This window comes from Neodiprion pinetum, chromosome 7, assembly GCF_021155775.2.
Source record: "Neodiprion pinetum isolate iyNeoPine1 chromosome 7, iyNeoPine1.2, whole genome shotgun sequence".
Classification (NCBI taxonomy): Eukaryota; Metazoa; Arthropoda; class Insecta; order Hymenoptera; family Diprionidae; genus Neodiprion; species Neodiprion pinetum.
The window spans coordinates 21,006,297-21,021,258 of record NC_060238.1 but is presented as its reverse complement, the minus strand read 5'-3'; the positions used below and the strand labels follow the sequence as shown (position 1 = coordinate 21,021,258).

General features: G+C 37.6%; 1 protein-coding gene across 1 annotated transcript in view; it reads left to right on the top strand.

Moving 5' to 3' along the window:
* Positions 1-333: 333 nt before the first annotated feature.
* LOC124223063 (monocarboxylate transporter 10) overlaps positions 334-14,962 on the top strand; it is a 115,063-nt gene continuing 100,434 nt past the window's right edge. Inside the window, exons 1-2 of the mRNA XM_046634690.2 lie at positions 334-856; positions 4,984-6,257. Of these exons, the coding sequence (XP_046490646.1) occupies positions 5,534-6,257 (724 nt within the window). The 5' untranslated portion in view covers positions 334-856; positions 4,984-5,533. The remainder of the gene's footprint in view (positions 857-4,983; positions 6,258-14,962) is intronic.

The window sequence follows — 14,962 nt, the reverse complement described above, 5'->3', positions numbered from 1 at the left end:
AATGGAATTCCGCATCTTTGGATAATTGAGATTCTACGAATTTCATAAGCCTTAAACAAACAATAAAATTCTTCTTCCACGTGAATTGCGCAGAACAAAAATTACCAAAAATTCGACTTGCTTGAAATCCAATTTGCATCTCTCAATATCCGGGGATGAGCTTCCCTGGTACCTGGTCCAAGAGGGAGGGGGGGAAAGGATTTGGCGAAGTGCAGGAAGGGGAATTGGCGGGGCGGTTGATCGCAGGTCGCGTCGCGACGCCGGGCGTCCGTCTCGTCTCCTCGAATTCTCCCGCGGCGCAGACGAAGCCTCTCTTCTCGGCGAAGGTATCACAGCGGCAGTCCGCCGACAGACCGCGTGCGGAAAGGTCGTTGGGCGTATTTTATCCGTACGACGAAAGGCCGGCGAGTGATTTCGAGATTTGCCGCGCGCGCGATAATCAAACATTCAAATCCTGCGCTCGCGTTCACCGCGTTAATCCGCAATTTCACTGTCATTTCCACAAAATCCACCGGGACTCTCTTATACGAGATAATGTAAAAACCGATCAATCCATCGATCGGTTGACAAAATTTTCATCATCGACTATCACGAGTGATGATATAAATAAACTTAATAAATCTCAAATCGAATGCCTTAAACGTAAACGTAGAAAATTTCAATACTGATATTCAAAATCGTTGTACAGTTTTCATTTTGCAATTATTATTTTCTTGTTTCTTTTACAAAAACATCGTATACGTAATATATTTTTGCGTACATAATGCAGTTTGAGGGATCGCGGAACAGCGGGCGTAAAAATTTAAAACCCACTGTCGGCGAGGTGATGCAAAAGTGGAGGAAAATCACTTCTCAGGTCCGTTTTTGCAATTTTTGTTCGACTAATCGTTTTTTTTTTTTTTTTGGTTTCTTCGTTTTTATCGATAATTTTATATTCGTTTTTTTTTTTTCGTCCCTAGATTCTATGAAAATATTCACACAGGGTTATGATGACGCTTGTGTGTTGAGAAAAAATATGATGAGATTTCCATCGTTGCAAAATTTGGTTCAATTTGTACAACGATCAATTGTTTATTGACATGTGTATATCATTCGAAATAATATATGTGACAAGTCTGTAACTTCGTCCCGAAAGGAAAAGAGAAGGAAAAAAAAAAAACACAACACCCGCAGGAAATAAACAACGAAGCAAAGAGTTTTTATCGTCGTCGTCGAAATTCATTTTTATATTTTTGTTTTTTTGTTTTTTTTTTTTTGCAAATTCATTTCACGAGTTTTATGGTATGAAAAATGTGGTGAACAATTTCCAAACCTATGAACACAGATGATGGATTCGAAGTATAAAATATGCGTAAGAAATAAAGAAAATTAAATTAAATTTTTTCATTTCGATTCCGAACAATTCGACTAATTTCACAGCAATTCAAACTTCGCTGACAATTCGCACGGCAACATTTTGGTGGCAAGATATTGCGAAAATAAGTTATTTCGGTTAATTTTTTCATTGCAACAAAAATTCTCTCCGTTCGCGGTCAGAAATAAGTGTAAAACAGAAGATGGAAGAACAGAAGAAAAAAAAAAATTAAACAAATATATTGGTACACGTAAATTAATTTTTCTTGTTCTCTTTATTTTTTTGTCTTGTTTAACTCTTCTTTCCGCAAGTAATTAATCGGTACACTTGTACGTATGGTGAGAAAAAAAAAAGACCAGAAAAACCAAAAAAAAAAAACGGAAAACGACTCTGAATGAGAATTAAAAAAAATTCTATGAATAATGAAAACTATATTTAGTAGATAATTTTTTTTGTACCGATTCTCGTATATCAATCGGTTAAATTTCATTATCCGCTGCACGTGTTGTGTGATGCAAAACGACGAGCTTCGCGCAGGTTATTATAATACCCACACTAATATACATACATATGTTGTTCAGGTGTAGACACATTATACATATATGAACATAAATATAAATGCAAAGTATAAATCTGTCGGAGGATCTCTAATCTCAACTCACCGTATGTTTTATCGCTCTTGTTTCCGGTTTTCGAACACACGTAAAAAATTGAACCCGTCAATGTATTATAATTCAGGATAGTCCTGCCTAACATTCGTCCAGATCATTTTTTTTCCTACGTCACCGTCACACCTACGATCCGGAATTATGAAAAATTTATCGCGGGAAGAAAACTTCCGCGATCAAGATCAGAAACAGTATGTCTTTATCAAGTTTTCTTTTTCATCCGTAAAACAATACGTCAATTGTGTAAGTATTTGAGGAAAAAAAAAACATATATACATATATATATATGTATATCTTCTTCGCCATCGCTTTGTTACCAAATTTTATCGCCGAAGTGAAGTTGGCAAAAAAAAAATTGGAAGAATTTATTCGAATGAGGAACAAAAAAAAAAAAAAAAAAAAAATCGTCCTTAATCGGAAACGCATCAATTGTGTCGATTTTTGCCAGATTCCAAATGAAAAACTTTGCGGAAAATTGAAGCTTCGGTTCGTGATTCGATACGTCTTATCACGATTGTGGAGAATAATTGACAGAGAGATGACATCAAGCGGGAAGGATACGCGATAAAATTAATGTGTGCAGATGAAGAAAAAAAATGAATAAATAAATAAAAAAATACAAATATTTACACGTTGAACATCGATCAATATCATCGATAAATGATGGAGGGGGGGGGGGGGGGGGGGGGGGGGGCAAGGCGGAAATCGAATTTTCAATCATTTTTCAATGTATCCTCTTTTTTCTCTCTCTCTCTCTCTCTCTCGATCTCTCATTCTTTTCTCTCTTTATTTTTTTTTTTTTTTTTTTTCATCTTTCTTCTTTTTTCTCCACACACAACGCGTGTATTTACGATACGTACAAAAATATAGAACGGATTAAATTTGTAATTTCAAAGACATCGAATGTAACACAACAGTTGGACCTATAGGTTATAATGATATACGCTTATAATGATTCCCGGGGGCAGTTTGAATGAAATTTGCAATAAATCGACAGACAAAGTGCAGAGATTGCGAATATATATATATATATATATATATAGCGTATGTAACATAATAGTTTCGCGGTTATCCTTGCCCCCCCCCCCCCCCCCCCCCCCCTCTCCGACAATATCAGCTCTGCAAAAGCGCCGGCCGATCGAGTGAATCACCGAAGTAGCGATCGTATACGTATAGCGTTGATAGAAAACTTTCTCACTGAAGGTATAACCTACCTTACCTATATATGTATATATACATATATATATATACACACACACACATACATACAAGCATACACCTTCTCACACTCTCGCAAAGCCACATTGCCAGCGACGGTACTTGCAGCAGCCTGCAAGACGTTGATTAACGCGGTTGAAAGGAAGAAGAAGAAACAAAAAAAAGAGAGAAGAAAAAAAAACCGGAAAGAAAAACGAAAAAACAAAAAACGAGAAACAAAAAAACAAGAGGACGATCGATTTTTTCCCCCCTATCCTCCAATCCAATCTCTCTGGCTCTTGCTCTGCGCTCTGTACGCAAAAACGATTCTTTCCCTTTTCTTTTTTTTTTGTCGTCGTCGTCGTTGTTTTTTTTTTTTTTTTACTTTTTACTTGACTAATTTTTTTTTTTTTTTCTTCCTCCTCTTCTTCTCCTCTTCTTCCTCTGCCTGTGCAAATACTCACGTACGCTATTCGGTACGGAGAGAACGCGGGACAAGGACGGAGGAGAGTTAGAACAAGAAACGGAAAAAACGTGTAGTGAAAAGATAAAAAAAAAACAAAAAAAAAAAAAATAAAAATAAAAAAAATAAATAAAAATTAGAAACAAGGAAAGGGAAACGAAACGAAGAAACGGTAAAAAGTTAAAGCTATATAACATACCTGTATCGTTTCTTTTTGCGCATACCTTAGGATGTGAGAATGCGCTCGGAGATCGGTTTTTGGTCCACTCTCGCATGTGTAATAGATGTGAATATAAAAGAGTTGGAACTCTTGCTCTCACCCACGCACAGCCTGAGCGCTTGTCTCGTTTTGCTTCTTACAATTTATGTTTGTCATTCAATGAGATATATCTACGTGTAATGAGCGCTCTCCACGTGTTACAGAATGCGAAAGAGGAGGATGAAAAAAAAAAAAAAAAAAATCGTTTGCGGCTTAAGCCGAGTGATCGATTCAACTCGACCCGTTCAGTATAGAATGAAAATGCTTGTACGAAATGACTCAGTTTTTTGTGTACGGAATACAATTTTTCGACGATTTTAAAATTTTTCGGACATGTTTTAGAAATTTGAATTTTTGCCTTTCTACAAAGTCTGCGGTTTTTCTCGCAACGCGAGAATAAATTTAGAAAACAAATAGCGGCAATCGATTTGTAAGAATCGTACATAATTGGCAACTATTTGATACGCAAATCAAAATTTTACAACATGGTGTACAAAAAAAGCGAATGGATTAAATAAACTAGTTTTTATGAACAAATGGTCAAATTTTTGCAGGAAACACATTTTGACAAGTGCGCGAATGAATTTGAACGTCTACTTATATTCGTCCTCAATTTTTTTCGTTATCCGTGTATTGCGTAAAAGATAATTTCACGCAAAATACTGGTCAAAATTAGCAATAAAAGAAGAAACAATTATACCGCGTCGCTGCGGGGTTTTCACCGTGAAATTTTTTATCGATCTGAGAATAAGTAACTTTTCGTACTGGTACTGCGAAGTGATAGAAACAACAGCGTTTATTCGAAAAATAATTGTACGAGTACGGAAAATCATTAAGAAGAGAAAAGCGAACGAATTTGTAGAACTTGTACATATATCAACGATGGAAAACTCATAACTTGTGTGAATATTTAATCATATTTCCGATGTGAAACAATAACGAAAGAAAACAAAAATGCACGGATTCGTAACTAGCGACAAAAATGATGTCGAATGTATTTGAAAGAAACAAAAAAAAAAAAAAATATGTATCGATAATATAGGTGCTGAAGGAGAAGAGAACAACATCGTCGAATCGCAGTGAAACAGATAATGCCGGTGACGGCAACGAATACGAAATAACAGTGACCCTGTATTGATACAGTCATGAAGTCAAGTGACCGGGATGATCGGTGCGCGTGTAATTGGTAACCAGAAGAAGAAGAAGAAGAAGCAGAAGAAGAAAAAGCGAAAAAAGAAACCAGCGTGTAAGCGTTGAATAGAACCTGACCTAAAAAAACAAAAAAAAAAAAAAGAAACAAACCACGCAAAAGACACACCGAAAAACTACTAAAGCTCGTGAAAAATAAATAGAAAGAAAATGTAATCCAGTGAGTGAAGAGAACAAAACGAAAATAAACAAATTACGCGTGATCGAGGTGACGTGGGAGAAGATTTGTTTAAGAAAAAAATAAATAAATAAATAAATAAAATAAATGAATAAACAAACATCGGTAAAGAGTAATATGTCGGAGCGTTACCGAAGCAAGTAAGAGACAAGTTTGAAATTTCGCGTGATCCTCGGGGGTCTGCGGGTCTGAACTGGGGAAGCGTATGATGGACGCTGTCCGAGCAGAACCCGGCAGGACACCCCGCGACAAGGATCGTACACAGAAACTTATTCGCGTGCCAAAAAGCCCGACGAAATACGTCTTCAAGCCCGAAGTGGTGCGCAAGGTTTCACCTACGCGTCAGGCCCAAACTAACCGCAACGCCCTCTGCCGTCAGGACGCGACGTTCTCGCCTAGGGCCCAAGTTCATCACCAGCACGAAAAGGGGGCGCGCAGTCCGTGCAGTCCCGAATCGGCTCTGCGAACGGCGACGTTCAGGTGCGAGGGATGCGGCGAGACACACGATCGCCTCCAGCATCATCATCGGCAGGCGAGATGCCGAAATCGGTGCGATTCCCCCCTCGATGAGGCCCACGATCTACTAGCTCTGCAGGATGCCGCCACAAGGCGATACCTTCAGGGCCCTGAGGCCTCCGGGGGGCCCCCCATCCTCTACAGGAGCAGATCACTACCGCAATTATCCATCCATGACAGCGGACTCGGGAGCAACGAACATCCCCCTGGAAGACCATCGTCGAGGCTCGTCGCCGATCTCAGGCAGCTGCTTACCCTCAAACAGCACTATTATCCTGAGGGAGGATGGGGCTGGGTCATCCTTGTCGTTGGCGTTATGGTGCAGATATTGTCCCATGGTATCCATGGAGCGAGTGGTGTCATTCTACCCCAGGTCGCCAATCGGTTCGGACCTCGTGTTGGACTTCAGTCAGGTTTGTTTAAGCTTCTTGGCTACCGTGTTGTTACGGAATATTTTTCGGGGGTGAAATTGAATCGGAGTTGCGGCAAAGTTGGATCGATTCGCCAACGCTGCAGCGGTTAGTCGATAGTGGTCGAATTCGTGAAGTATCTTATGATGAGGTATACTTGGCAACACGTTGATTCAATTCATTCTTGATAAATTTTTAATCAGTTTTAGTCTCATCCTCCGTTCGTTTGAAATTCTAAATGCACTTGAAGTCAGTCAAAGTCTTTATTCAGATTCAATTAAAGTCTTACAGTTACACTCTTATTCAGAATTCATTTCGGGTCTTGTTCGGAGTTAATTCACCTCGAGTCAGTTGACTTGGATTCGGTTGAACTCTTATTCGGAATTCAGGTCAAGTCGGTTGACGTCTTTTTCAAAATTCACTTGAAGTCGGTCGAATTCTTATCTTGAATTGACTTGATGCCGAGTGAACTCTTGTTCCGATTTAACCTGAAGTCGGTTGAACTCTTGTCCGAGCGACGGCCCGAGTCAGCCGAAGCTACTTCACGCAGTGAAATTAAAAAATACCCGAGGTTCTATGTACAGACTTTCAGATTGATTCTGACGTATTAAAGGCCATTGTTGTAATCCGCTACCGATCGTCGACCATGGGAGGCAGACGCCATAGGTGGCCTTGAATGAGTCAGAACCAAGTCCAGGAAGTCTGTCAAATACGCGTTCAAGTTCAGGAATTTCGTTCTACTACCAAAGACCTTGTCTTTGTAATACGAGAATCTACCGAACATGATCACGTCATGCGATATCTAAGGTTCATAACCTTTCTTGACTTGACCTTACAGCGGATAACAGTGGATAACAATGCCAACGTCATCGTCGTAATAACTTCATTGTCGTATCCATATTGTCCTAAATTGATTTTGATTCATTTCATTTTCCGTTCCCGACAGTGTTAATAAATATGTATCGTTCCGAGGAAGACCTTCACTCGGGTCGAAATGTTAACAAATAAATGGTATGACGTACTTCACTGACCTACAATTCCAATACTCATTACTCCACTCTATCAGCGAGGTCAATATCTCAATATTCTTCGTAACCTTTCCGTTCGTCGTTACTGTTTTGCGTTTGAACGAAATTAAAAACACTCTGAATATTTTCGGAGAACCATTGTGTAATATGGATTCCAGTACCAACCAACTGTTTGACAAGTCCATGTACCAAGACGTTGTGAGCTATGGGTGCACGGCGTCGTAATGGTCGCGAATCAACAGGTGGTACGATGCACCGTTGCACCTTAATTCCAAATCTCCTTCTTCCTCTCTCTCTCTCTCTCTCTCTCTCTCTCTCTCTCTCTCTCTCTCTCTTGGTACCTTGTCTTTGTGAGAAACAGCAAGAGTCCCGCAGCTCATACATCCCGTGTAAGATGACCCGCCTACATGAGTTTTATGAGTTTCGATCATTGGATAATCGATCGATTGATGGATCGGCCGGCTGATTGATCGATCGATCGATCGGGGCTATGTCATAAATCGCGCGTGTCTAACAGCGAGCCTTATAATCGTTACGAACCAGCTCGGTAGGTACACGAAATTATTAACGAAATGAATAATAAACGATTCCGAGTTGAAACCTCGACGGATGATGGACAAGACCTTGTTTCTTTATCTGCCTTCTCTTTCCGGAAAACATTCAAGTGGTGAAAAAGAATAAAACACGTCTTACCTTGAACATTCGAGGCCAACGACCATCTGCAATCCATTTCCGCTATTTCTTATTATCGTGCTCTCTTGTGATTTCGTGGTTCGAAAATTGGTTCAAATCAAAAGTTGGAGTGATCTTCGAGGATGCGTAGAGGCGGAAGAAGAAGAAGATGAAAAACGATGATGATCGTTCTCGACGATAAGATTGACGAGATTTTTCGATTCTCAAACGGTTCGGGGACTTGTTGTTTGTCTTGTTTCACCGGAGTCGATCGAGTCGCGTGTATCACGCGCTTTTTATCAGTATCATCGAGGAACGGACCGTTTATAGGCACCGAGGTTGAAATGTTGGCCAATTTAGAACCGTGTTTACAAGGGCGGTCGACACGCCGTAACTTTCTCCGTTACGGGAAGGAGTCGCGGTGAGAAAAGGAGGGGACAAGGCGATCCTTTGATAGCCTCGCAAACTGACGCAGACACACTCGTGGTTCGAAGGAGGCCGGATGCATCGGAAAGTCGATAACCGGACGGACCTCCGGATACCGGAAAAAAAAAAAAAAAAAACAGGCGGCTCCGTTTCCACCGACGTGCCAATTTCGTGCCCCCCCCCCCAAAGAAGAAGAAGAAGATCCCTTCCAGAAAAGGAGGAGAATCGGAACGACGTTTATGGGTTGCACGCATCAATGGCTGCTGCATCCGATGACGAAGTTGTCGCAAGTATAATCGAAGAACCGGAGAAGAGAAAAAATACGTTACGGGAATAATGAGGAGGGGGGAAGTCGAAAAAAAATCATTTCTACACGTTATACGTGGACCTTTTTTTTTATATGGTCTCAAAGAAGCAGAAGAATAAGAAGAAAAAGATAAAGAAGATGAAGAACGATCTTGAGGGAAAAGGTTCTTTCGGAAATATCACTCTCAATATAGAAATTCAAATAGGGTGTTCATTACTTTTCTGGTTGACTAACTTTTTCGGACTTTGAAACTTTTCCGAAATTACTCATGAAGATTTCTTGACATATTCAAAAGAAGCTTCGTGTTTTTTTTTTTTTTTTAATACTTTGTCAGACTTTATTAAACCATCTTATCTAGGGTTTTATTTATTCATTTTCTTTTTCTTCCAAGAACTCTTTTCCCACTATTTCTCATGTTTTATGAAAATCGTTGAAGATACATTATTTACAGACCACGTGACTTTCGAGTCGATTTCAGAGAGCTTAAATAATTTCATTATAATTCGGCAATTCAGTTTCAAAGCATATTCGGCGATTCGGGGGGGAAGACTGAGAGAAATTTTTATTTCCGGTTACCGCTCGGTCCTTAATTATTTTCATTTTTTACTACAATCGACAAAATACAGTTCTAGGTAGAAAATGAAAATTAGTTTTCAAGCCGTTACCGGAAAGTCTAGTATCCGTTACTATTCTCTCTCATTACGATCACTGTTGCTATATTTTCTTGCAGCTGTTGCGAAAATTTAACGCTCGTGCAACGATAAATTGACGTCAAAGCCTTGTTTAACTAAAAAAGTAGAGTAAGCCTTACAAACTGATTTTGCATTGCAATAACCAAAAGAGGATCGACGATAGCGCAAAATGTTTACGCGTACCTTGTTTTCCGTAATTCCAACAATATTGAAACAGTTTTTTTAACGATACCTGTTTTACCAAATTTTTCCTAGTTACTGTAACAAATGAAATTTTTCTCAATGAAGAGAATAGAAATCGTGCGAAATTGGGAACCGGAAAACTGGATATCGAATTGGAAATTTTTGCTCCGACCAAGAGAATCGTACGATGAGGCTTGTTATCGACTTTTTTCAGTGTTTTCTTTCTCGATTCGCAAATTCTTTGAACGCAACGCTGCCGGAAACTGTAAAATATACAAGTCTGAATTCTGGTTGACGAAAGCTCGTCACGTGACGCTTGATTTCGGGAAAATTGACACTGTCTGAACACGTGTGTAAACGTTTTGTTTCTTCTTATTTCTTTTCAACTTTTTTTCAACTTTGTTACATGTGCGAAAATTTCCGACTGAACGAGAAATGTTTACCGCAGATTTCGAACGTCTCGGTCTTGCGGAAAACTTTCAGTTTCTTCGTATATATTATTATTCGCAGCTTCTTCTCTCTCGGCTTTGAAGACAAACTATATGTTTACTCCAAACTTCTATTTTCATACGTTTATCATACGTACAAAAAAAAATGAAAAAAATAAATCCAAACTTAATGGTCGATTTTTCCACAAAATTTAGCAATTATTTTTATCTCTGGCGATTCTTCTTAAATTGGTTACCAGAACTTAATTCGATTGGTTTTTAAACCGAGATTAAAATAATTTTCATTTATTCACACGATTTTTACTTCAAAATACGGATGGTATTTTACTTCAAAAATTGTACCACTTCGCGTAGATCGATTAGAAATTGGAAAAAAAAACTTGTCGAGATTTCTTCTGAAGTAATAAGAAATCAGATACTGAAATTGACGCTGAAATGTATTTAAAATCATTGTTACCGATCTCACGATTTTTATACACGTACATTATTGATTTGTTTGAAACAGAGAGAGTAAAAACCCTTTTTCTTTTGTGGATAAAAATCTTAAGGTCAATTAAAACTGCGCATAAATTCGTAGTAACGACCGATCGATGAACGTAGAAAATTCGCACCCACAGCTAAACTGAAAAAAATTTCATTTGTTACAGTAGCTGGAAAAATTCAGTAAAACAAGTATCGTTAAAGAAACTGTTCGAATATTGTTGGACTTAGGAAAAACGAGGTACGCGTAAACATTTTGCGCTATCGTCGATCCTTTTTTGCTAATTGCAACGCAAAATCAGTTTGTAAGGTTTTACTCTACTTTTTTAGTTAAACAAGGTTTTGACGTCAATTTATCGTTGCACGAGCGTTAAATTTTCGCAACAGTCGCAAGAAAATCTAGCAACAGCGATCGTAATGAGAAAGAATATTAACGGATACTAATTTTTATTTTCTACCTAGAACTATATTTTGTCGATCGTGGTAAAAAATGAAAATAGTCAAGGACCGAGCGGTAAGCGGAAATAAAAATTTCTCACAGTGTATAAAAAAGAAGAAGAAAATTCAAACGAATGAAATCGCGACGAGAATTTCGCACGAGGTACGTAATAAAGCCGGTGTTTGATTTTGTCGGGCTTTGATTCATGCAGCGTGCTGAAATTAACTCGGCTTCGTATCAAACGCTAATAACAGGTGCGCGTGCGTTCAAAACTAGGACTTAATGGCGGATGTGTTTGTGTATGGAATCGATGTTTGTGCTTGCGTGTATAATTGACGGACGATGCAGACCTGCAATCTCGCACGCGATATTAAATCGCTGATCTGCCGAACGTCCGAACAACAGCTTAAATTTTCTTCCACGTAACGGGGCGGATGCCAGCTTTTTTTATTTTCATCAGATACGAATCGCGACTAATTCCTTTTTTTTTTTTTTTTTTCTCTCACCGGCCATGCGACACTTTCTTTGAAACTGCGACCTCAAATATATTCGTCGCGAGCTTTTCACAGTTACAAAATTGGTGCAAAAGAGTTGTCGAGAAAATTTTGCAAGGCTTTAAAAAAAAAAAAAATAATTAAAAACTTGACTTCGTTTGGGTTAATAATTCCTCGATCGAAGAATCTGTTGGATTTTTTTATTGTTATTTTTTTTTTTTTTTTTTCTGTACCCGAACTGTTAAAAAATAAAGCAACGACTTGTTCTTTCAAGCGATTTGCGCGAGAAGTAATTTTAAAAATCCAAAAATAGAAGTATCGTTCAATTCTACGATCGAATCGAAAAAACTGTACGGCTATGTTCGTTTGTGAAAAAAAAAAAAAAAAAAAAAAAAAAAAACCGATCCAATTTTGCAAATCAAACAATTTTCCTCGCTGCTAATCATCGTTATCGTTATTGTTATTATTACTGTTATAATGCGAGTTACGAGTGCCTAATTCTTCCTGGATATAATATCGTCGATAAATTACGCCAAAGGCTAACCGAGCTCCGATATGTTATTATAATAATACAAAAACAGACATGCCGATCAAAAGATATCGCGGAACCAGATTTTGTTTTAACGTATTCGTTAAGCTGATTAAGTTATACGCAGACAGACAGACAGACAGCCTACATATATATATATAGAGTTGCTCGTCGAATTCTCGACGATTCTTTTCTTGTGCCAACAAATTACAAATCGGCGCTTTTGACGTTTGCCACTTTCCTGTATTTATTTCATTCTCTTTGATTTGCCATTTGCAATTACCGCTTTGCATTCTTTGCTTTTTCTATTAAATCAAACGCGAAGCTAATTGTAAGCTGAGTGAAAGAGAAGAAGAAAGAAAAAAAAAACCATAAAAAAAAACAATAAAATTTCATTGTATCTTCTTCTTTTTTTTTTTTTTTTTTTCAACTACTAACCGTTATTTTTCTCCCTTTGTTTTTTTTCAAATTTTCATAATATATTGTTCAGTTTGTAACATTGAAAATATTAAACACCAAACGATATTTCAATTTCCTAAAACAATTGATATTTTTATTGTTAACAGTATTGTTACTATCCTCAAATAACGAACATTGAATCGTAAGCGAAACATCACCAAGTCACGTCGGTATTGTTTATGAATGATATAAACTATTATAAACGGCGTTGTAAATATGAGGAGAAGAAAATTTAAACAGAGTTATTGCTCGCCTCTATTTTCGCAACAGGAAACCCGTTTGCAGTTAGTCCGTTACCACCGGCTTAATACCTTCAAATCCTTCCACGCTGTTCGTGTACCTACTAATATGTATATATATATATATATATATATGTATATAATATATATTCATTCCTGTACAGTCCTACGAAATGTGCACAGATGCGTAATAACAAGAGAGACGGATGCTTTTGACCAGATGCTTTGGACCTTTATCAATTTAAACGCCGCACCGAAATATCCGTCGGTCTAAAACAGCAAGAAAAATTTAGAAAATAAGGAGCTTGAAATTTGTTTTAAGGAATTTTTTCTATCGATTGTCTGAACGAGCTGAAATTATTTATTTTTTTTTTTTTTCATTCAAGCAGATAAGAACTGATATGGATAACAAACCTGAATACCGATTTTTCTTTTTTTTTTTCGCAATGCTTTTCATCACCCCAAATGAAGAGATTTCGAGAGAAAAATTTGGAAAACAAAAATAAAAATACTGCAAAAATATACAAACTGCTGAAAAAAATCGATTTATTTCTGGTCATAGAAACGGAAGTACAAATTGAATGGGATATGGACATTTTTTACGTCCATCATTTCGTTGTGAAATCCTGTAAGTTTTACATTTTTTCATCGAGCCTAGGAGAGACTAACATTTTTCTGAAAACCTGTTGTTCGGATTCTAGAGGTTCGAAAACGTGAAGATTCGTTGAAATTGGACGAAATGGGTTTTCGAACGAAGCCAATACTTTTTTTTTTTTACATCACGCAAGGTGGTAAAAATTAGAAAACGGCGTGGGTTGTAAAAGGAAAAGAATGTAAGGAATAAAAAAACGGAAATTCGTAGCAATATCCTAAAACACTTGGAAACTTGAAGATTGTTGGGATAAGGATTGAAAAAATTTTTCGTGTACAACTAACAAAGAATTTTTACTTTCTGATGGATTGAATAAAAAACTCGAAGCTCTTCAAACGTTCGAAAAGAGTCGAAAAATCGATATGATGAAAATTGAAAATACCGAAACAAAATTGAAAAATAACCTCCGCATAGTTGGCTGTAAAAAAAAAAAATTCATGAAAATCTTAGAAATTTGTATCGTCAAATTGATTCGAAAATCGTAATTTGGAAAAACTACGAGTAAAATGAGAAAGGCGTTACGACCTGTACATCAAATTAGAGAGTAAAAGAAAGAAAATATGAAAAAGAAAAATATCCCGCTCGATACTTTGGATCAAAAATTTTCTCCCGCTTATCGAGTGTGAAATATTCGCGAGGTGGAAATTTTCTAGTTTTCTAAACTGCGTTGCAGCGCGACAAACAAGCCATGGGTTTCTCCGGATGGGTTAAACGGGGCCCCGTAACCTTTCATGCAGAACTGACAGCGCGAAACGACGGAACGTATCTAGTTTTTGCATCGAACTGCACATCCGGACTAGGGCAATGAGGCGATGCGGCGTCGCGTTATTTCAGAGAAAACGATGCAAAATGTGCCGGATTCAGAATTCAGGTTAACACAATCCAGATCCCGGACCATATTCCTGTTCTACTTGATATCCTTTCTTTCTCGAAAGCTCCTTGTTCCTACTTCAGAATCCAGGATGCACAGAATTGTGAAATTTTTACGAAAAACTGTAAAATAGTTGAGGATTTCCTGTGTCAAAGTATTTCAAATGACCCGTGTTTTTTTTTATAACCCCGTAACACCCCCTGAGTGAAAAATTTCGGCGAGAAACATCGAATTTTGAATTTTATTTTTTTTTTGACTTTACACTCACCATATTGGATCCGCCATTTTGGATTTAGAAATGATCAAATTCTGACTTCGGATTCGTGATCAGCGACCCCAAAAACCCTCGAGAAACAATTTTTGGCGAGAATCATCGAATTTTCACAAATTTTTTGATTTTACAGCCGCCATATTGGATCCACTATTTTTTATTTAAAAACTATCAAATTCTGACTTCGGATTCGTGATCAGCGACCCAAAAAACCCCCCCGAGTAACAAAATTGAGGCCAAAATATTGAGTGGAAAAATGTGTGACTTGATAGATTGAGCTGTTTTTTTTTTTTTTATGATTTTTTTTCAAATTTGGGTTAAACGAAAACATTCTTCTCGCATTCAAATCATCTTGGATTAAACGTTTAAAATAGGGAAAAATACGCGTATATCTTGACAAACGTGAAGTAGTATACGAAATTTTCCGTTGAAAATAATTTTTCATGGCTACTTTCGGGAGTGATAAAATTTATAAAAAAATACATTGTAACATTCCGTCGGTCATAACGGGTAAGAT